The sequence below is a fragment of the Leptonychotes weddellii genome, chromosome 3 (assembly GCF_054177405.1).
Source record: "Leptonychotes weddellii isolate Sample4059 chromosome 3, ASM5417740v2, whole genome shotgun sequence".
In the NCBI taxonomy this organism is placed as follows: domain Eukaryota; kingdom Metazoa; phylum Chordata; class Mammalia; order Carnivora; family Phocidae; genus Leptonychotes; species Leptonychotes weddellii.
In genome coordinates, this window is record NC_138371.1 from 25,710,093 (window position 1) to 25,734,942 (window position 24,850).

The window sequence follows — 24,850 nt, forward strand, 5'->3', positions numbered from 1 at the left end:
AAAGGATAACGCTGATTAAGGCAATGCTTTTCTGGGTTTTTGCCTTAAGCATTTTAGTGGAATAGTGGCATCATTTATAAGATGGAAAAAGCCAGCTGAAGGATGAACAGATTTAGAGGAGGAATTAGAAGTTCTGTTTTGCAATCTGAGTGGAAATGACAAATAGGAGTTTGTAGCACAGAGCTAAAATTGTATAAACGTTTTAGAATGGTTTCTTTGCTGTGTCTTGGACAGCTTCTTGAGGGCAGGGACTTCTTAGTGCCCAGAAGCGTGTCTTCAAGTATTTGTGAAATAAGCAAGTGACAACAAAGGTATGGATAAAGAGAAAATAGGTACTCTATGCTTTTATTGGAGCAACATGAACCTGAACAACATGGGTTACAAGGAGAGTGACCATAGGTCCTGATTTGCTCAGCACAATCCTGGTTTACCCCTTTTGTCCCTATTAATTAGTATCACCCTTTCACTCTCAAAAATGTCTGTTTGCAGAATAACTTATATGGTCATGCTCTGTAGAAAAATAATAAAATTCATGTAATTCCTTCAATACTATAGCAGGTATAACAAGCTTCATAAACATGTCATGGTAATTTTTTAAAAAGTACTTTGGAAAAAATGCAACTGCTTATTTTCAGAAATTGAATCAACAGGAGAGAATCTTTTATTATGCTTTAAGCAAAGAGCAGATCAACCACACCCCTTCCCATTTCCTTCCATTTTATATGATCACAAAACTTTAGAATTACAAGGGGACCTGAGAAGTTATCTATTCTTATTGTTCTTCCAGTGCAAACATGCATTTTATGACACTGGAGACAGCTGGTCCTACGTCTCCCATTGGTTTTCTCAATAGGGAGGTAACAACTCCAAATCTTCAAATAGGTACTGTTCAATCTTACTGAACAAAGAAATCTTGTGCTAAAAATGAGGAATACAGTAAAATTAAATAACTGAAAATATGTTCTTGTTGCTCAAACTAGTTTTCTGTTGCTGTGCCAACAAGCTTGTGAAATATTCTAACATAAATTTTGCTCATTTAACAAAAGTAATAAAACTAAGTTCAAGAAAATACAACTTAACACTAGTAGTAAAAGAGAAAACATAGAGATCCCATCCCCAAAAAAAGAGACTTACAGAGTTTTTAAAAGCATGTTTATGTGACTGCACATAAATGTGTGTAAAAAGGGCATTATGACAGTTGATACCACAAAGATTACAGTAAGAAAAAAGCACTTTATGACAATATTTCACAAATTCACAAGGATCACTTTAATATACAAAGCAATTGCTACCATTCTGAACACAAAGCAGCTAATATGTACATAGTGTTAATAAAATGCATTATAACCCAGTACATTTTCTCTCTTTACACAGATAGAGCACAAAAAGATTTAGGTAAAAAAATTAAAACAGGGATGTTTCTAGAATGTAGGGAATTTTTTTAGAAATGTATTTCCCTCATTATAGTTATTTATTTAGTATTCAACTCCAATAGCAACATCAGAGTTAAAAATCAATACCCTGTTTTGTGCTGATAGTTTTGGGGGGAGGTATTCTTTACCCCAATCCTCAAGGAAAAACTGAAACAAAAACCAAAAACATCTTTCTCTCTAGAAACTTCCCTGATTATTTTGTTTCTAAAAAGTTTCAAGTGATACATCTAGGTTAGAAATAATTCCTTTTGTGGGTGGGGATGACAACTGACATGTGGACAAATCAGTTGGGGACAACTCTACATGGAAAACTGCTAACTAGCACTCTTCTTTGCCACCCCTAATAAATCCATACTCACAGAACAATGTTGACAAATTATTTCCCACTTTTAATATAAATAATTTTATTACATACACAAATTGGAGTGGCACCTGGATAAAAATACGTCTATAAAGCATTTACCAATTCAATTTTAAAAACATAAGAAAATAAAACCTCCCCAACACAATGATAGATCATTTCACTTGGCCAACTAACATAAGATTATTATCTGCAGGGATTTTCTTCCTTCCCTACCAATTTTTAAACTATCTCAGATTTACACTCACATTTCTGAGATGCTCCTCAGACAGAAGCTTGGACATGCCATACTTCTGTAGGCAAGTATCATATAATGCCTATATAAAGTAGGTAAAATCTGAATTTCCTACTGTTTGACCCTTTTCAAAGACATTTCCCACAGATTGTTCATTTTTCTTTTACTTGCTGGTGAGAATTAAAAATGTATCATGTTATGCCCAGCTAGGACCTGCACCCACAGTACCAGAATGCAGACAGGTCAATTATCTTCTCTCTGTGCTAAACAACTCTGCCTGTTTATAATATCATCTTGCTTCACAGGCTTTGTTCTATTTTTTTTTTCTATTTTTATTTTTTTAAAAAATAAATTTCAAGCTAAAACACCTGAAATATAATCCCTCCATTCAAACGTTATCTGGTCCCTCTTAAAGTTTGTCTGCCCCCTGAGGACACATACAAAGGCTTAAGCTACATTCACTAATCAGTAAGAACTTATCAGAAGCATATGAGACAGATGGAACTTCAGCACCCTGTTTGATTTATTTGAAATTCTTCCATACTGACTCAGCTTCATGATATGTTCAACCCCTCAGGGATTAGTGCCTCTCCTAGCCATCAATTCGAGAAAGTCAAGGAAACCAGTTCCCAAGTACATACAGTGACTGTGCAGTCAACTTAAAAAAGTCAACATATCAACATTAAAAGTATTCAAGATGTATGCAAACCATCCAACAAAAGTTCTAGTTGTGCTTTGTACAATTGAGTGAGCAAACGTATCCCCCAACTCTTCACCTACAGTCTTGCTAAAGCACACGGCACTTTCTCCCTTCTCACCTGACATCAGTCAAATTTAGGCAGCATTTCTTTGATGTTAAGAAAGCCAATTTAAAGTGAAAAAAACCTTAGTCAAATGATTACATGTGGTCTCCATCATGACAATAATTACTCTGAAAAATATTTTACTGTTCTGGACAAATTCACGGATATCTTGATATCCTACAGACAACATCAATGTTGGAAATAAATATCTATTCACTCGAGTTGCTTTTCCTTCTGTCTTTATCCATGATGAAAAAGAGTTAACATTGGGTCCAAACTCATCTTTTAATTAACTGGGCTAGTCAAATCTAATTTCCTGTTATTTTTCTTTTACAGCTATTTATAAGACTAGCCTTTAGGTGCTAAAATATTTTAATGAAAAGTTTCCATTTAAAAAGTCACATGATTTGAAGAGAGGAGAAAGACATAAAAAGTCAGTTGACAATTAATTGATGAGGGAACTTCTCAAGTTGCTAATACCCAACTGGGTCATTTTTAAAAGTGCAAGTTACACCAAACATTTACAAAGAATACAATGTAAATATAATCCAAATAAATATACAACTTTTGTATTAGGTCAATGGGAAACAATATACCGAAAGTTTTCAGAGCCACAAAGGCAACAAAATAAAGCCTCTTGGTATAACTGAAAAGGTGTGTAACTATTGTTCTTATAACCCACTTTAATTCAAAATCTTAACTTTACCATATTAGCCTTATTTAATCCTGCAAAATGAAGCAGCCTTTTTGATCTTCAAATTAAAGAGACCAATTTATGCTAGTAGCTGACTGTAGCTGATCATAAAATTAAAAACATTTAAAAAATGTCAAGAAGAAATCTAGATTGAAGTCACTTCAAGTAAGTAAAAGCATCCTGGTTTAAACAAACTTGTTGTTTCTTCCTAAGCCTTTGTATGATTCCACATGTCACCCCACGTGGTCAAAATGATAGTAGGGATGAGGCCTGAGAGACCGAGAGAAACTTCAGCCAGATGACCTCTGATCACACAGCCTGCCTGACTGGTGTGCACTTTCAGACACTAGCGCTGCTGCTGACCTACCATCCAAAACACATTTTCTGACAAAATCCCTGCTCAAATGAAAACACCATAATTCCTCCCCCAGGATGAGTTTTGAAAAATCAGTGGTACCTTTTAGAAGCTATCTTCAAAACGTTCTTACCACTGTTATAGCTGCCAGAGACAAAGCATAAAAACCAAATACTTCAGGGGTGGGGGAGTTTTCAAGTGACTAGTAACATATGTAAAAGTATCAAGCCAAAGAAAACTAACAATAAAAAAAAAATACTTGGAAGAAAATGAGAAGACAAAAATCAATGAGTGCTGGAGTAATGCAGTCCAAGAAACTACTAAAAGGGATGCAATAGAACACACAAAAATGTAAAATTTCATCTGACCTCAATATACTATAATACTCAGCATTCCTGACTTAAGAGCTCTCAGAGCTTCAGATTATATACTGTATGTATTTATATATATGTACACATATATTATACAAATGCCATTCCCCCCCCCATAATATCTAAATGAACAGAGCACCTATGACAATATGATGGTTGCCAATATGGTACTTGAGTTTGAAAAGAATGAAATTAAAATTATATCTGATATCAATTTTTTAATAATGTGAACACATTGGATCTAGCCCTTTCTAAACCACTTTTCAGTTAAGCACTATCAAAGCTTGAAAACTCATAAGAGTAATATATCAAAAATAAACCCCTCCCACTTCATTTTTATTAGAGTTCATCTGTCCTATAGATAAAAGTGCCACATGGCCCTATATTTGCAAAGTAAGCGATACCAAACTTGCTATTTTCTAGGCAAATCAGTAGCATATGTACAGATTCCTATGATGACGTTTTCATTCCCTTTTGGCCAATATGAAGAGAAAAAACATTTATTACTGGTAATGTGGCCATATATTATAGTTCTTGGCTACAAGATTTTTTTTTAATTATGTCATTTTCTTAATAAAGATTCTCAAAGTTGCATGCTTTTTTAAAAACAAACACCCTTTTTCCAATTCTTGTAAAAAAAAAAATAGTCCGCACAAAAGATGCTTAATTTCTATCTGTATAAACTGAAATACCTTCAAGTCTCTTAAAGGGTCTAAAACAGATTTAGCAACAGAATATATTTCTTACCTCACCATGAAGTAACTGACTTCAAACCAGTGCAATCTTCCTCAAGGTACAAAGGACCTGGTATTTATAAAAACTTATAAATTCAACCAGCTCATACAGATGTGACTGCCTTGATTTATCGGGGACTAAGAGGACCATCAACTTTCCTAATTAAACAGAATGCCTCAACTTTTGGAAAACGGTTTACTTTAGAGAATACAACTTGCTAAATACTAGGCAATTTTCATTTATAAAGTTTATGACATTCAAAACATTTTGACTCATTAAGAATTCTAATTTGTGAACAGACTTGTGATTTTGCTTAGTTTCTGTTGAAGTTTGGAAAATGACATATCTAAGCTGGTATACAAATAATTTTTATGCTACAACTTTCCCCATTAGCTCAGCAGGATAAACATCAAACTTTACAGCCGTTTGAAAGCCTTCTTGAGAATCTGGTGAATTGTCCAAATATAAGACTACAATCACTCAATTCTTAGAATGATGCTCCTTCATAAACTCTGTTCACCCTTGAAAAAAGACAATGGTTTGTTACAAACAAAAATATACCATATACAAATATTAATTAAAAATCTTACTTTTCAAAATGGACCCAATAACACCCATGACTGCATATTTTGTTAACATATTAACAAACAATGTTTAAAAGTAACCCATGACTAAATATAAAACATTAATTTTCTATACTCTTCTTTTAAAAGGAATAACCTTCTCAAATGAGAAATTGTATCTAAGATTATGTCAGTCTCCAATTTTTAAAATCCACCTTAATCCTATTTTTCTTTTAAAGGGTAACTTTTAGATTTATCAAGCCTAGTGAATAAGATGAGTAATTAATAATTAGGAGTACTACTGGAAACAATGTATGATACGTATAAATACAGACTATTATAGTCAGGGATTCAAACAGGTAGCTCCTTTGCAGAATGACAAAGGCTATACAGTATATTGGAAAGCTAAAGCACAACTATCCTTTTTAGGAGAAAACAAACCAAAGAAATGTTTTGCAAGAAGGACAATCCAAATATTGTAGTACAGCAGTCATTCAAATATGTCTGAAGAAAATAGCCTTCCTTGTGTACATCTAATACTGTACTTTTTATAACTATATCCTTACAACTTCTTTCATTAAAAAATTCACCAGAGATACTCTTAAAGTATGTTAATATGGAAAAGATTTCAAATCAGTATTTTTCTACAACACATTACATTTTATAAACAAATATATCATTTTGTTTTATTTAACATCTTGAAGGCTTTCCTGTTGGTGGTATAATGTAAGTGCAAATGTGAACAGTTTAATTAAAAATATCTTTTTAAGTAAATGAGTGACATAAATATTTTCTGAAGGCGATGACAAAAACATTTATTTAAAAACCTTGTTATATAACTCAAGGGGCTGGTTTACTAATGAGCATCTTTTTACTAAGAATTTAGTACTAACTAAAACAAGCTTTGTACTTTTATTTACTTCAATTTAATTTAAAATTAAAATACCATGCTTTTTCATTCAGTTGGTTACTTCTTTTAATGTATTCAAAAATGTTGAACACATACAGAACAGAATTAAGAAGCAACAACTGCCCTACGGAAGAGCTATAGTTAACACAGAATGTTTTTAAGAACCAAGGACAAGTCTTCAGTATTGAAGAAGAGAATGTACATAGAAAGCACTCCGAATTCATTCTTAATTTCTTCAACACCATACTAAAATTCTTTTTTAGAGGGTATGTTCCTTAACAATTTTACATAATTCACAATGAAAATGTGAAAACATGTCAATTTGGCAATCAACACTTCTTCATTGCACCTTACTTACTTTATGCATGCGGCCCACACATTACTTCAGCTCAAGAGGCTGGGGTAATTCTGTCCCTAAGGCAATCAAGGAGCTCAGCACAAACCTTGAAATCATTTTAAAAAAATTTTCTTTTCCTCATTTCCCCCATCAATTTACAAGTAAACAAATGATTACTTCTTGAAGAGGGAGGGGGATGAAAAGCAGAAGTCTCTTCATGATTCCTGGTGCTGAAAATTTCTTGAGGGGAGAAGTGGAGGCAGGTGTTGGAACATTCACAGTTTAATGCAAAAGCACAAATGAATGAAATTCTGTAGTTGCTTTCAGGCAGTTTTGCGCATAGAAAAAAAGAAATGTTTAGAAAATAAAATGTTTATTTTGTCTTTCTTGTGGCCAAGCCAGTCCTTTTCCACCGTAACAGGTGAAATTTAAATCCCAAATTAATCTGATTTGTGGCAGTAAAGGTCCTTAAGTGCTTTTAGCTCCTCAATGAGTGTCTTATTTTGGTTTTCAAGCACTGCCACTCTGTTTTCTAAACATTTCACATATTCTTTCTTCTTTCTACGACACTCTCGTGCTGCTTCCCTATGAGCAAAAAGGACAGGAAAAATTATGCAACATTTATTTCTATATCATTTATTTTGGGCTAGAGTACTTCTAAATATTTAGCTCAAAGCAACAAATATTTTAATATATTATAGATTAGGCATTTGAAAAAACTTGGAGACGGACTCATATAAAATTTTAATATACAATTTTGATTAAAAAAAAAAACACAAACCCAAATGTGAAAACCCCACAAACAATGAAAAGAGCTGAATCACTTAAAATTTAAAATTATCGGGGTGCCTGGGTGGCTCAGTCGTTAAGCATCTGCCTTCAGCTCAGGTCACGGTCCCAGGGTCCTGGGACTGAGCCCCGCACCGGGCTCCCTGCTCCACGGGAAGCCTGCTTCGCCCTCTCCCACTTCCCCTGCTTGTGTTCCTCTCTCGCTGTGTGTCTGTCTCTGTCAAATAAATAAAATCTTAAAAAAAAATTTTTTAAATTATATCACTGTTTATTGATATATTCTGTATCACACCTATAAAACTTGAAATTCTATCAATAACTAGGAAAATACTAAGGCTAAATGTCAGAGTGAAAAACATCCTAAATTAAATAGAAAAATCTCATCAATTCATCATTTCAGGGCATTAAAAAAAAGTCTAACATGAGTCTCTTCCACAAATGATGTTGAGAAAACTGTATATCCACATGCAAGAGAATGAAGTTGGATCCTTACCTTATACCATATACAAAAACTACTTGAAAATGGATTAAAGAGCTAAATGTAAGACCTAAAACTATAAAACTTCAGAGGAAAACAGGGGAAAAGCTTCAAGACATTGGATTGGCAGTGGTTTCTTGCTGTGCCACCAACAGCAGACAACAAAAGCAAAAATAAACAAATGGGGCCCCATCAAACTTAAAAACTTCTGTTCATGAAAGGGGACACAATCAACAGAGTGAAAAGGGAACCCATGAAATGGTAGAAAATATCTGCAAATCATATATCTAATAGGACTTAATATCTAGGACATACAAAGAACTTTTACAACTTAACAAAATAACTCGATTAAAGAATGGGCAAAGGACCTAAATAGACATTTCTCCAAAGAAGATATATAAATGGCTAACAAGCATATAAAAAGATGCTCAACACCAATCTAATTATTAGAGAAATGCAAATCAAAGCCACGATGAGATACCACTTCACACCCTTTAGGATGGCTACTATATTTACCCAAGACAAAATGAAAAACAAAACAACCCCCCCGCCAAAACCCAGACAGAAAATACTAAGTTTTGACCAGGATGTGAAGAAATGTGAACCATGTGCACTGTTCACAGGCCGTAAAATGGCCCCGCCACCACAGAAAACACTATATTCCTTAAAAAATTAAAAATAGAGTTACCCTATAATCCAGCAATCCAACTTTTAGATATATATCCAAAGAACAAAGAACAGGATATTGAAGAGATATGTGCATACCTATGTTCATAACAGCATTATCCACAATAGCCAACATGTAGAAGCAACCCAAGTATTCGTCAACACATGGATACATTTTTAAAACGTGTTATATACATACAAGGAATATTATTCAGCCTTAAAAAAAAAGAAGGAAATCCCATCACATGCTACAACACAGATGAACCCTGAGGACATAATGCTAATAAGCAAAATGAGCCAGCTACAAAAGACAACTGTATGATTCCACTTACATGAAGTATCCAAAGTAGTCAAATTCATAAGAAAGAAAGTAGATGGTGATTGCTAAGGACTTGCAGAAGGGGAAAATGAGTGAATTTGTTTTTAATAGAGTTTCAGTTTTTCAAGGTAAAAAAGTTCCAGTTTTGCAAGGAAAAGTTCTGGAGATCTGTAGCACAACAATGTGGATATACTTAACACTACTGAACTGTATACTTAAAAATGGTTAAGATGGTAAATTTTTTTTTACCACAATTAAAAACTTAAACTATTTTAAAAAAAATCTAGCAGATTAAGAATAAAAAATATTTTGGGGTGCCTGGGTGGCTCAGTTGTTAAGCGTCTGCCTTTGGCTCAGGTCATGATCCCAGGGTCCTGGGATCGAGCCCCATATTGGGCTCCCCGCTCCGTGGGAAGCCTGCTTCTCCCTCTCCCACTCCCCCTGCTTGTGTTCCCTCTCTCGCTGTGTCTCTCTCTGTCAAATAAATAAATAAAAATCTTAAAAAAAAAAAAAAAGAATAAAAAATATTTTTTAGTGAGCTACAAAGTCTAAACTGGTAAACTTTTTTAGCTCTGTATGAATAAGGACCATATATTATACCCTAAGTCACTAGCTGAGGGACTGGCACAAAGTAGGTCCTTATTCCTGAGTGAACATTAAGAGGTGAAAGCAAAAGGTTCTAAATCTTTAAAAAATGGAAAAAAGCAGCAACTTACAATCACTCATTTACAAGAGTGCAGTACAGTACGGCACTTAAGAGTACTAGTTACTTCAGTGTCAGGTTCTTAGGTTTAAATGGTTACCTCTTACCAATTATATGACTGGAGGCAAATCACTTAACCTTAGTTTCCTGACTGTAAAACAGAGAAAATATTATCTACCTCAAAAGTTTTATGAAGATTAAAGGAATTAATATATAAGAAGTACATGAAATAGTGGCTGGCATTTTGTAAATGCTATGTATGTATTCGCTATAATTATTTCTACATAACTCTAATGCCTTCATTAATGTCTTCATCCCCATACAGCCTAGAGTCAGAAAAAAGAAGCAAGCTGACTTTTGGAATAAAAAAAAAAGCTGCACCTAATGTTGTATTATCCATGACAGATATGGACAATATATAATCCACTGCATCACTGTACCACTGGTGAAAATTTTTTTTGGAAGGAATTAGAAATGGTCCAACATTCTAATGCACAGTGAAGATGACAAGCCAAGAAATGCTATGAGGCCACAAGTGATCTAAAGGATCACAATGGGAATGATTCCGAGGTCAATCTGGATGTTCTGTATGTAGTGAAGTCTAACAATATAGAGAGCAAGTAGGATGTACGTACACACTTACAAATCTACTTTTACTCAGGGCTGAGTCATCTTGTTTTCCTTGCTTTCTCCCCCATCATTTGAGAATTTACAGTCCACAAGTGCTCATATGAATGCTCTATCTACATGCTAGTTTCCAAAAGTTAAACTAATATGACCCCATAGGTTAGTATCTCCTAATTTTGCTCTAGCAAAATCAGTATGCTATAGTGTCGTTAAAGATTAGGTTTCTCAAAAGAAAAAAAAAAAAGGAACACTAGACTAAGAAAATTAACTTATTTCTTTGATGTAAGACCTTCGATCCTTTAAATATACTAAATGTGAATTGAGACTCTCTCCAGAGCGGAATTCTGACTAGCAACTTCCAAGCTGAGTATGACTATACAATACTTTTTTGGAGAAACACCAAATAAATTTCAAGTAATACACCGTCTTGCAGAATGATGCTGAAGTTAGGCACAGTTTAAAATAAACAACTTTGGAGAAAAAAAAAAAATAAACAACTTTGTGGGCACCTGGGTGGCTCAGTCAGTTAAGTGTCTGCCTTTGGCTCAGGTCATGATCCCACCATCCTGGAACTGAGCCCCACATCGGGCTCCCAGCTCGGCGGGAAGCCTGCTTCTCCCTCTCCCACTCCCCCTGCTTGTGTTCCTATTCTCTCTCTCTCTGTCAAATAAATAAGTAAAATCTTAAAAAAAAATAATAACTTTGGATACAAACTTAATACAGTATGATATAATAGCAAGAATTCTAAACTGAGGATCAGAAATCTTGGGTTCAGATCCTGGCTTTGAAACTAACTAGTTGTATAGCTTCCACAGGTCCCGGGCAAGAACTATTTCATCATCTGTTTTTTTTTTTTTTTAAAAAGGACTAATCAAGATGTCTTTAACTAGGACTGTTAGGTTTGTATTAAGGAGTATGAAAAATCAGGGAATAAACCTACAATGTCATTCTAAAGCACCAATTTTGCTTAATGGGTCAGAGGGGTGGCAAGCATTTTCATATTTATAAAAGCATTATTATATTTTGGAGTTGGATACAGAATACAAATGAGCTTTAAAAATTTTAAGAAATCCTTAGCTTAGGGAATGCTACTTAAAGCTTCTCAAAATTTCTAGCTAAATATTTAAAAAAAAAAAAGGAAGAAAATGAAAGGACTCTCCCAGCGGATTGGTCTGACAACATGGTGTGAAGATTAAATTGACCACTGATGTTTCTTCCAGTACAGAAATAGGATTTTATGATTTTAAGCATTCATGCAAACAGATGGCTTATAAATTCTGAAATTGATGTGATAGGCATATTTTTAGAAAAAAGTTCTTTCACATAATGTGTCTCAACATCCTCCTCCATTCACTGAACTAATTCTTTGTCTCTATGATACTCTTACATTCTCTCCATTTTCAGCATCCTCCATAATTCCAAACTACCTGATTTTTTTCTCTTTTACCTTCAAAGAAGTTTATCAATTGTACTTTTTTTTTTAAAACAACCAGTTTTTCATTTCACTGATTTTCCTCTATTGGTTTTCTCTTTTCGGTTCTATTGATTTTAATTTGCTCTTCTTTTTCTAGTTTCTTAAGATGGAAGTTAGGTTGGCAAACATTTTTTTGGTAAATATTTTTGGCTTTTCAGAACAAATGGGCTCTGTCACAACTACTGCTGTTGTAGCATGAAAGCAGCCTTGGATAGCACATATTTGAATGACCATGGCTATGTTCCAGTAAAACTTTATTTATAAAAAACAGACAATGAGGTATAGTTTGCTAACTCCTGACATAGATGATTGATTTAAGACTTTGTTTTCTAACGTAAGTATTTAATGGTATAAATTTCTCTCTAAGCACTGACTGAACTGCTCCCACAAATTTTTGTCGTATTTTAATTTGCACTTAGTTCAAGATATTTCCTTTGAGGCTTCCTTTTTGACCTAAATGTTTGATACTTACTTAATTTCCACACAACTGGGGATTTTCCTGGATGCTTTATGGGCCAAGAACATATTTTGTGTTCTTTCTATTCTCTTAAATTAATAAGTGTCATAAAAATGCCATTAGGTACAATTGGTTGATTATGTATTTCAGGTTGTCTCTATATTTATTTTCTGTCATCACTGAGAAAAGAATGCTGAAGTTTTCTTTTCTTTTTTCTTTTTTTTGGTGGGCAGCAAAGCAAGGTTTATTGAGCGATAGTAAAGTGATAGTACAAAGCTCCCGAAGAGGGAGGGGACCTGAGAGGGCTGCCCTCAAGTTTTCAACTATTCAATTCTCTGTTTCATCAGCTTTGGCCTCATTTATGTTAAAGCTGTTAGGAGCATACACATGTAGAATTACTATGTCTTTTTAGAGAAATGATCCTTTTATAAACATTATATAATGTCCTTTTTTTTATCCCCGACAATGTTCCAGCTTCCTTCTGATTGCTATTTGCATGGTCTATCCTTTTTTACTCCCTTCCTTCTAACTTATAACTATGCTTGATATTTGAAGTAAGATTCTTACAAACAGCATTTAGTTAGGTGTTGGTTTTTTATTCCTTTTGGTCTTTTAGGTGGGTTAGACCAGGTTTAGCCATCTATGACCCATGGGTCAAATCCACATAGTCTGTTTTTAATAATTTTTAAACTTCTAGCCAGACTAACCAAAAAAGTGAGAGAGAGAAAAACCACAAATTTTCAATATGAGGAATGAAATCCCTATTAAACAGTCCTTCGCACTGCCCAAGAATATCACAACCAAAACCCCAGAAGTATTTAGGTATAAATCTAACAAAAAACGTGCAGGATCTATATGCTAAAAGATGGAAAGTACACTGTGTTCATACAATGGAAGACTCTATTGTTTTAAGATATTAATTCTCCTCAATTTGATTTAAAACTCAACACAACCCTAATCAAAATCCCAGAAAACTTTCTTATAGACATCAACAAACCAATTCTAAAATTTTAATGAAAATGCAAAGGAACCAGAACAGCCAAAACAATTCTGTAAAAGAGCAGAGTTGGAGGACTCACACTGTTAAATTCCAAAACTTACTAGGAAGCTACAGTAGTCAAAACAGCATGGTGTTGGCTAAAGGATAAAAACAAAGACCCATTAAACAAGGTAGCCAGAAACAGACCCACACAAATATGGTCAAATGATTTTTGACAAAAGTGCAATGGCAATTCAATAAAGGATAATCTTTTTAACAAATGTGTCGAAACAAATGTATGTCCATACACAAAAAATGAACCATGACACACCTCACACCTTATACAAAAGTTAATTCAAAAGGGATCATAGACCTAAATGTAAAACATAAATCGTAACACTTGATACGGACCAACTGGAACTCATACATTGCTGGTGTGAATGCCAAATGATATAGCCACTTTGGAAAACAATTTGGCAATTTCTTATAAAGCTAAATATACACTTACCATCCTACCTGGCCAGCCCACTCCTAGATATTTACTCAAGTGACCTGAAAGTTCATATTACCTCCTGTATATATTTATAGTAACTTCATTCATAACCCTCCAAAACTGGAGACTATGATGAACACCAAGGTCAATAGATAAACAAACCACAGGATATGGGTACAATGGAATACCAGGGATAAAACCAACTACTGATCCGTTAACACTCAATAAATCTTGAATGCATTTTGCTAAGTGAAAGAAGCCAGATCCTAAAGGCTACATACAGTGTATGATTTCAATTATATTAGATTCTGGAAAAGGCAAAATCCTGAGGATAGAAAACAGTTCAGCGGCTTCGAGTCTGGGAAAGGGGGCAGAAGCAGACTACCATGGTATCAAAAAGATTCGTTCTAGGGTGGTGTAACTGTTTTGTAAGGCACTGTGGGGGTAGAAACATGGCACCATACATCTGTCAAAACTAAAAGAACTATACAGCATAAAAAGTACATGCAATCCCAGAACTGAATGAAGATGGTGACGAATCTAACCATACTACAAACGTGTGATATAATCTTACTGAAGAGGGTGGAGAAAAAAGAACAGACCTAAATAGCTTTGAAAACAGTCCTTTCACTGGTACTTTAAGGCTAAAAACAAAAAGAACTGTACATAAATACTGTATTGTATTTGGTAAATTTGTTTCTCACAGGTATACAAGTTAGCAACTCTGTAACTATTTTAAATGTACACTAGAGTTAAACAAACATGTAAATAAACTATACTTAATGGGAAGCCAAGTTTCTATGAATCTGCCTATTCATATCCTTAACTCATTAGTCTTCTAACTTGTTAAGTGTTTCTAGGTTGTTGTTTGCTTTTCTACTTTATCTTTCTCTTGGCTAAACAGAGGTTTTATATTTTCATACAGTCAAACCTACCTAACCTTTAGGTTTATTACTTTTGCCTTTAGGAAATCTATTAAAATACTCCTGCATTCTAAAATTATAAGACAAGGATGGTGGGTTGCATTACTTTCATAATTTTTTATTCCTTCGTCCCTGTGGGAAGAGCATACATTCCTGCTCCACTGACACTGAGCTTGTCCTGGCCTGTATTTTGGCCAATGGTACATAAGTGGACATGATGTTCATCACCATCAAGGAGAGGATTTAAAAAACACTGCCTTTTTTCCTTTGCTACAAAAATGACATGCCTCAAAAAAGGTGCTCCTCCTCTAGCTGGAGCTAGTGGAAGAGAGGCACGGCAGCTGGCTTGCAGCTGTCCAATGTAATGTGAGAAAGCAATTCTGTTGTTCTAAAACACTGAAATTTTGGGGTTTCTGTTGTTGTTACTGCAGCAACAAAAATTAATATAACAACCATCTATTCTTTCTTTTAGACCGCTTATCACTTCTCTTCATTTCTGAGTAAATGGTAATTTGGACAGTGTAGAATTTGGGGATCATAACATTTTCATCAAAGTTCAATTTAAGATGGCTGTGTTTGAGGTACATATAAGGGACATTCATTCTAGTGAGTATGTTCAGGAGGAGAGCGCTCCCCTATCTTTTCCACTGAAGTGTACCCCTAATGGCAGAGGAAACCAAAATGGGGATTCTGGGGACAGAGCCCAAAGCAATCACTGCTGGTGTGAATTTCTTTTAAATCTCTTACCTTAAAAATATTTATTTCTCTCTAATTTTTGAGCAAGATAAACATTCGAGGAAAGTATTCCATGTTTACCTCTTGGGGCTACATTATCTCCAGCACACTGTCATGTGCTCTGGTTTAAGAAGCACAGCAGGAGAGAGTTGCATACTGAAATCTCAGAATTAACATGTCCATAGGGCTTTGGCACCAGACACAGGCTCAAATCTCAGTGCTACCAATTAAAAAAAAAATTTAAAAGATTTTATTTTTAAGCAATCTCCACAATGTGGGGCTTGAACTCACAACCCCAAGATCAAGAGTCACATGCTCTACTGACTGAGCCAGCCAGGCACCCCTGTACCAATTTCTTTAAAGGTGTGATCTTTGGCAAGATATTTAACTTCTTTCTGAACTATAGCTCCTCTGTAAAGTGGAGGTAAGCTTCTACCTCATTGTAGGCAATATAAAGTATGTAAAGAAACTACGTGCAATGTCTAGCATAAACTAGCCCTTAATAAATAGTATCTCAGGAAAAAGGTCAAAGCCAGAATATAGAATTAGACGGTATCAGCATATAGTTGATGCCTGAAATACACGGGTACGACTGAACGTTCCAAGGGAAAAATTCAAAAGTAGTCAGAAAACTGGGTGAATAAACCAAAGAAGAGTTCAGGAGAATGAGAAGTCAAAAGTGTCAAATATTTCACAAAAAAAAAAAAGTATAATGAAAAGAGAATACCAGATTGCCAAGTGGAGGGACTCTATCTTTTAAAGATGTAAGAGTGCTATGGTGAGCACAGAAGCCAGATTTTAATGAATGGAAGTTGGAAAAGTAGAAGCAGCAGTAATGTGGGAATAAAAGGAAAAGGGAACTATAGGAGAGTCAATGGGAAGTTTCCTTATAATGAAACTAAATCCAAGCAAAAGTATTTTTATTAAAGAGTCCATGCTAAATCAGGTAGCTTCCCTGAAGATTTCAGACCAGCAAAGGTTGTTAGGAACTGTAGCTATGGCCCTAACTTGGTTGGGGGGGGAGGGGGTGATACATAAACTAAAAAAATAATGGAAAAAAGAAATTTGGTCTGCTAGTCAAATGAACAAGTGTTCATAAATGGGCAGCTCTCTGCTCCATACAACAGAGCAGACAAGAAGCCATGGTGCTGCCTCCTCACCCACCCACTAATTAGTCTTTTCTGTAGAAGAGGAAACATCTCTGGAGCGCCTGGGTGGCTCAGTCGGCTGAGTGACCCACTTGGTTTCGGCTCAGGTCATGGGAGCAAGCCCTGAGTCAGGCTCCGTGCTCACTGGGGAAGTCTGCTTGAAGATCCTCTCCCTCTGCCCTTCCCCCCACTCGCACTCTCTCTCTGAAATGGATAAATCTTAAAAAAAAAAGGGGGAGGGAACATTTCTGTCCCAGAGAACCAACTACATGGACACAACATGAAGTCCTTCTACTGTTTTTATAATCAAGAAAGTTTATTTTCCATCTGATTGCTCTGCTGTGTCTTGCTTAGAACTGGTTTCTTTAGTAAGTGCTACTGTCTTAAGTTTTAAAACCTGGCCTTTACTTAAGACTTCCTAATCAGACTTGCTTCTAATTTTAGAAAGGGTTAAACATTTCTTTACAAACATTTGGAAGTGGAAAGATCTAAATTATAAAATAAATTTTGTATTTAAAATACATTTAAATGAATGCAGCTTTTGATGCTTCTGTTTATAACACCTAAGGAAAATCTCAGACTGACGGAGCACAAATAAAATAAGCCACTTGGCTTATTTCCAACTCTTTCCCTAATATCCCAGAAAAAGTCCTGCCATTTCCCATAGCTTAGATGTCATTTACTGACACTCTAAAACAGCTAGGAGCATTTCAGGGACAAAAGAGGTTGTTGAGCTGAGTGGAAACATGAAACTTCATAAAAACAAACATTTTGATAGAGCACTATAGATAAAGTGCTTTGAGAGGAATATTTGTCCCACAGAATAGCCGTTTGGATGGGTGGCAGTATCTCATTTTACAAAGAAAACGGAGGTTTGAGGGTTAGTATGTTCTTCCAAAGTCACAGCAAAAAGAGTAGATCCAGGACTTGAATCCAGACTGCCTAAATTCAATCCCTATTTCTTTTACTTTATCACAGTGTTTGAAAAATCTTGGGGTCAAGAACAGAGGAATATTTTCACCAATTTCAAATTTTATCTTTAATATATCTTTATTTTCATTTTCTATGGTTTGTCTTAAGTCATTCTACATTAAATCCTAAGCTAAATATTTAAATCCTAAACTAAATAAAAATACTGAAGTAAATACAAAAAAAACATTTTATTGGCTTTTCTGGGGGGGAGGGTCAAAGGGAGAGGAAGAGAAAGAGAGAAAATCTTAAGCAGGCTCCACACCCAGTGAGGAACCCAATGTGGGGCTCCATCTCACAACCCTGAGATCATGACCTGAGCCAAGATCAAGAGTCGATGCTTAACCAACTCAGCCACCCAGGTGCCCCTTACTGGTTTTTTGGATGACAAAACCATTTACAGCTGTGAATTTACTTCATGAGAATTACTTTGCCCACATTTCATAGATTTTGTTGTGTAGCACTTTCACTGTTGAAGACTAACTCTATTTTAAGATTTTGTCTAAGAACAAGGTATTCTTAGATTTAATCTGTTTTTGAAGAATCTTTAGGTGTTAAATTGTCGATTTTGAGTAAAGATGATATTCACTAAAACATGAACTGGCCATTATACATCTACTTTATTTTAAATAAACTTAATATTAATTTAATATACATACTTGAAACTCTTGATCTTCTTGAACAATACTATTCATGAAAAGAAACAATATTTAAATAACCTAGCTTGTTAGAGCATAGTGAAAATATAGCAGAGTTGTGTATTATATCTTCCATGGAGAAATTACACAAAAGAAAACTATGATTAAAGATTGGCCCATGGGACACCTGGGTGGTTCAATCGGTTAAGCAGCTGCCTTGGGCTCAGGGTCCTGGGATTGAGCCCCACCCTGGGCTCCCTGCTCAGTGGGGGGCCTGATTCTCCCTCTCCGCTCCCCCTGCTTGTATTCCCTCTCTCGCTGTCTCTCTCTGTCAAATAAATAAATAAAATCTTAAAATAATAAAGACTTGACCCACAATCCCATTAGCCACTTCATAAGTGCAGCTTATTAAATAAAGTTTTTTTAGCAAGATCCATCAATTCTACCAGAAAAAAATTCATTGCAAAGATCCTATTATCAGAAGCAGTAAAAGACACATGTCTGACAGAATCTGAAGATGACCTGACCTACCACAATCTAAGTAAATGCAACGTATGTACCTGTTCTTCATTAGGCGAACCTCTCTCTTTCGTGCTGCTTCTTCAGCAGGTTGTGTAGGAAGTGCTGGGGAGGATGCCATAACAACTCCAGGGGCAATGGTGCTAGTGGGTGCTGTGCGAATCTGGTATGTCTGTACATCTCCAGAGGCAGCTGAAAAGAAAAACAGGGAACAGGGCGTAAGACACTGAAGCACTGTGACTCGGTAAAACTACGTGTGTCAATCATCAATTTAAACATACATTTTGGGCTGGAAGGGAAAAAAAGGAACATGATTCTAACTAAAACACTGAAAAAATCAGCACTTTTTGGGTCATTACTGACAAATAATTTCCAATTTAATATATTTATTAGTATAGACACTTGGGTGAAAGAGGCCTTAACCTATGTCTGCCGGGTCTTGTATTTATGTTTCATTGGAATGCAGTTCTATTCTGTTGTTAACATGCTTACCAACCTTAAGTCTAAAAGATAAGTAGGGCACAGCTTGGATGATCTTCCTAGATAGAGTATACTCCTCAATGTCTTCCTTTGATATTGGTAAATTCATATTAAAAAATTTCAAGTAGACTCTTGCCACGACATAAAAACGACCATGATTTTTCATAAAATAGCGAAATGGGAGAGAAAATAAAGCATTATGGTCAACTATTATAAATTTCTAATTGAAACAAAACTGAAAGTATGAAAAAGTGTACCACTTGATGCCAATTATATTACTTGTTTTAATGTAAATGCTAATTGCTAAATAAATGGAAGTTTATTTTTCTAAGTGATCCATCACTTGTAAAAAGAAACACAATCATTATCTGTCAAACTGCTTCTAAAAACAGCTTAGTAATATGCCCTCCTAAGAATAAAGAACCTAACATTATCTGAGAGAATTTGAAGGTCTTTATAAAATTATCCATATTTGTTATTAATATCAATTAAAATGTGTAGTTTGAGTGGAAAAGATTTATATACTAAACATGTTACCATCTTCAAACTGACGTTCAGAATTCAAATTCACTGACATCCTGCTTTACAATTTTTGAGTACCTGCATGTAAAGTGAAAAGGTGTTTTACTCCCATTAATAAGCAAAATATTATCTTCTTCAAATATTATTTGTTTAGTAACAAAATATGTTCTGTAAATACATTAGGGCCTTTAAAAACAAATGACTCTCTAGTTGGTGTTTTAGGATTATTCAAAAATTATCATCCATGGTGAAGGGGTAACAATGGTCATTATTTAACAGAAGCAAAATATATTTTTATTAATAAAAATATTTTTAGATACAGATTTTAACATTATTTCCTCAATATGCAAATTTCAATCTGGCATAAATCATATTCTTAAAATATTCAAATGGATTCAAAGAAATGGATCCTATCCATAGAGATTCCTAAAGCAAGAAAATAAAAAAAATAAAACAATACAGAAAAAAAGCTATTTCTATAGTTCATCAAGGATTTAACTACTACTTTTTCTCTACAGACCAGTAGACCTGCATACTGGTATAAGAATTTTCAGAACACTGTTTTCATTTGAAATAAAAAATGATGATCTTAGAAATGAGGATGTAAATTTCTTTTGAATAAAAAGCAGAGAAACAGAATTTTGAACCTTCAAAAAAAATTTTTTTTTTTTTAAAGTAGGCTCTACACCCAACATGAGGCTTGAACTCGAAACCCCAAGATCAAGAGTTACATGCTCTACCAACTGAGCCAGCCAGGCACCCAGAACCTCCAGAGATTCTCACCAGTGATTTAGTAGAACTCTTTATTTGACACATTAAAAAAAAAAAAATGAGGCCCAGAGAGGTGAGTCTTACTCAAGATCACATAGCAAATCTATGCAGTTAGATCTAGAATCTAGCTTTCCTAACTCCTGACTTCACTGTTTTGCCCTGTAACCTACCCTGTTTCTCCTATCCCCAAATGCTAGAAGTGTTAAAGATGTTGTATTTTTAAAACTGTAAACAGTTGTTTTTATGCCATGACATTTGGGTCCAACTGGAATAATGGAAGAGTTCATGGAGAACATTATCTATAATGAAAAAAATTAACTACATTTTCATAGTGTTTTACAGTATCATACTTACTTTTTCTGAGTTTATAAAATTTTAACCTTTCAAAGAATTTACCACACCTGTGAATTCTGAATTCTCTTACCTTGAACAACGACTTGGTTGCTGGGCACTAAGATCTGCTGTCCATCAGTGGTCTGTGCATACTGTAGGATGGTAGTACCCGGCTGAGTGGCAGCTGCATTGGTCATGGTTAATGTTTGCAGGCCCTGTACCCCATCGGTACCATTGTTAGCCAGTTGTATTGCTCCTCCCTGGGTAATGGCAACTAAAACCCAATGGATTTTATTGTTATCAGTTTAATTAATACCATATAAGACTTTTATAACACACTAAATTCAAAGTAGAATAATGTGTAAGACATAATCTAGGAGAAATTATTATAGCAAATAATACTGCCGAGAAAGATTTGGTATACTCAAGTACCTTTCTGCTCAGGAAACCCACATCCAATTGCTATAATACAAATGCACTCTATGAACCATATTATAATTTATAATAATATCCACTAACAATTTTTTAAAAGAATAAATGAGAAGATGTTAAATTCCTTTCAAAGTTGTTTGGTTCAGAAGAGGTACCACTTTGTGATCCATACTTCCTTTATTCTAGCCTTAATTATGCAATATTTTGTTTAATATTCGCTGTTCCACTAGCAAGTAAATTTCTTGAAGGTAGGAAATGTGATTTTTCTTCTCTATTTTCATGTACTTAGCACAGAAATGGGCAGTAACAGGCACCCAATAAATGGTTGTTTTAATGAATAATTAATAAAACCGGTTCAGTAGTGCATTCTGTTCTCTAACTCTAACTCTAGCAATGCGTAAACTCTAAGTTACATATCCATGCATTTTCACACAGGATCCTTTGATTATTCACTAATTAACCACACTGTCATTCATCTGTTATGAAGTAATCAACTTTGGTTCATACTAAAAGATATTTCACTTTATTAAAAATTGAATTCACCTTTATGCTACCGTACATGGAAAAAGTTAATAGAAAGAAAAGAAGTTGGTTATTATTTTATTTGAACAAAGCAATCCTTCAGATACTAGCATCAAGATAGGTGGCTGGAGCCTCTCTAGACACTCTCCCTCTTAAAGTTTTCTGGAAAGAGGACTAAAAATCACAATATTACATATAAAAATGCATAATGGATTTTAACTTAATAAGTCAACAAATGTGTGATTTACGCATGTTACTTTTATTTTGTCTGTTAGAAGGGAATTATTTGAGATCATTTGTTAGCCAGCTCTAGGCAACTAATATCCCGAGTCATCTATATAAGGAAAATTGATTATCTACTGTTTGATCAAGAAATAGTAACAGTAAATAAGTATGATTTGGTTTAGCAAATGACACCTATGGAAATTAAGATACTGGTATATACAATCCATTCACTTTAGCCATTTCCATAAGTTTTACTTATCTTAGACAATTAAAAAGGAATATGTAAGAACTATTTTGAGATTAATATTGCAGGTAACTTGAAGGAATCAGAAGATTAACAGAATTAAACCACAATTTCTCATATAGAGTTAATAAGCAAATTCCATTGCATTTAACATACACAGCTTTCTTCTTGGCTATATACAATAAACTCAAGGTGGGAGTAAAGAAGTAGGAAACTAGATATCAGGACACCTGGGTTCTAGTCCAGATTCTACCACTAAACTGTTATTTGAATTTGTTATCTCTTCTATAAAAATAAAAATACCTGGTTCTAGCCACTAAGTACAATTATAAAAATCAAATGAGATCATGTATGTGAAAGTATTCTGAAAATGGAAGTCCGATCCTTTCAGATGTATTTTTCTCTATAATATATATTTATATACTTGATTATTCCAGAAGGATTTGAGATGGCTTTCAATAAAACTAAATGCATTAAAACAAGAAGAGGAAGCTAGAAGTCAAGTAACTGATGGGTCTCTACCACAGAGATTCTACCAGAAAATCTAGAGGAAGAAGAGAATACAATTAAACTTATCTGAGATTCTGAGTAGTGAAAGTAAAGAGGAAAACATCATGGGTTACAGTTATATTTAGTGAAACAAAAAATTCAAGTTTAAAAAGATAGACACATTGTTTCTACCTTAGAACAGAATTTCTCAAATAAGACTTTATCAGGAACAGTGAACCAAGTAATGGATAAAACTACTAACAGCATTTAAAATTTGAAATTAAAAAAAACCAACTTATGGAAGGAATACAAACTGGTGCAGACATTGGGAAAGGAAGTTGGGCAGGATGTGCTTTGATTCAACAATTCCACTCTTTGGATGCTATTCCACTGAGACGCTACTACATATATAAGAATGTTCACGTCACAGTGTTTGAAACAGTAGAAATGTCTTAAATGTTGATCAGTGTGTGTGTGGGCGGGGAGGGAATATTTAAGGGGGAGGGAATGTTTAAATAAAAGTTATATAGTGAAACACAATATAGCTGTTAAAGAAATATATATCTGTATGTATACATTTGTCTATGGTATACTAATAATGTAGGTCTCACTTGTATCAAAATATATGGTAATATATTTATGTATGAACAGAATGAAAAAGAATGGATAGATATATACCAAACTTTTAACTACTGCGGAGAGATGAAAAGGATTATAAGTTAAGAAATATATAATGTTGTATATATTTAAGTAGTCATTTTATTGATTCTTAATGACAATCAAGAACATGTTACATCAATTCTGTCAAGGCTCTATGTGTAAATAAGGGATAAAGATAATGTAATAAAACTTTAAAAATATGAAAGTATTAACCTTTTAAAACTAGCAATTTTCAGTTGCTGGAAGAGAGTGGTGTGTCAAATTAAACATACACATTTCTAAATTTCATTTCCCCATTTGACATTCTGATATGCCTATTCCCAAAAGAGCATGCTTTCTCCTGCAAGTGAGAATCCCTGCAGTAAGTGAATCACTGTCACTAACAGGAGTATGCTGTATCCCTCAGGATTCTGTTGTGGCAGGGGAAAAGTAAAGTTCATGTATCAATGTCTTAGCATGCACACATCTGGAATAATTCCAATTATTTGGATATAAGGCTAAAAATACACACATCCATGTCCATAGATAGTACCTGTTTATCTCTGTCAACAAAGAACTCAAGAAGGAAAAAGGGGACTGAACTCCAGGAAGTACAGAGTGGACAAGAAGCTTAGTCAAAAATGCTGTCCTTCTGCTCACTTTCAAAAGTTTCAACTTTGGGAGAACTAAAAAGTCTGGTACTTGGGAATCTGTTTTTAATACAGTTAGAATGCAAGTTAGTTATGTAAACCAAGGTTGAGCTATACTGTGAAAAATATTAACTTGGGAGTCAAACTTTTATACACATTCCTGACACAGACCACCCCAGGGTATTAGAAAATTAATGCAACAAGGGAGTGTCAATGTGTACATTTAATTTGTAATAAGGAGGAAAGGGGGAAAACTACATAATGGGAAGTACTGGATTTAATGAGCAAATCAAAATGAAGAAATCTATGTAAAAGGCACTCCGGGAGTCAAAAGGTATTGGGAACAGATAGAAAAACATACCATTCACACAAATGCCTCTGATCAAACAAAAGCAGAACTGGAAAGACTTTGTTAACAGATTTGGGTGAAAGATAAGAAGAGAGACCTAAGTGTCAGACAGAAACATGACAGAACTGGAAACTTTGATAATTTTGCACAAAGAATCTTTGCTTTCTGTGAGCCAATTTCAGCAGTCCTTATGTTTGTTATCAAAATTCACTACATTACCTTTTATATTAAAAAGAATAATTGAATGTGCTGGTAGACTGTAACCAAGCCTCTCAACCCCCACCACAAAACATTAAATATGATTTTAAAATGCTACTTTTATTTTTTTTTTTTAAAGATTTTATTTATTTATTTGAGAGAGAGAGAATGAGAGACAGAGAGCATGAGAGGGAGGAGGGTCAGAGGGAGAAGCAGACTCCCTGCCGAGCAGGGAGCCCGATGCGGGACTCGATCCCGGGACTCCAGGATCATGACCTGAGC

General features: G+C 34.6%; 1 protein-coding gene across 5 annotated transcripts in view; it reads right to left on the reverse strand.

Annotated features, from left to right (window-relative positions):
- Positions 1-1,135: 1,135 nt before the first annotated feature.
- The window catches only part of CREB1 (cAMP responsive element binding protein 1), a 61,214-nt gene continuing 37,499 nt past the window's right edge, over positions 1,136-24,850 (reverse strand). For 4 of the 5 annotated variants that reach the window (XM_031028232.2, XM_081813765.1, XM_006733374.3 and 1 more), the window contains 3 exons: positions 20,912-21,094; positions 18,756-18,906; positions 1,136-7,382 (listed from right to left, as the gene is read on the reverse strand). In XM_031028232.2, the coding sequence (XP_030884092.1) occupies positions 7,238-7,382; positions 18,756-18,906; positions 20,912-21,094 (479 nt within the window). In that variant the 3' untranslated portion in view covers positions 1,136-7,237. The remainder of the gene's footprint in view (positions 7,383-18,755; positions 18,907-20,911; positions 21,095-24,850) is intronic. The other variant, XR_434178.3, reaches the window with a different exon arrangement.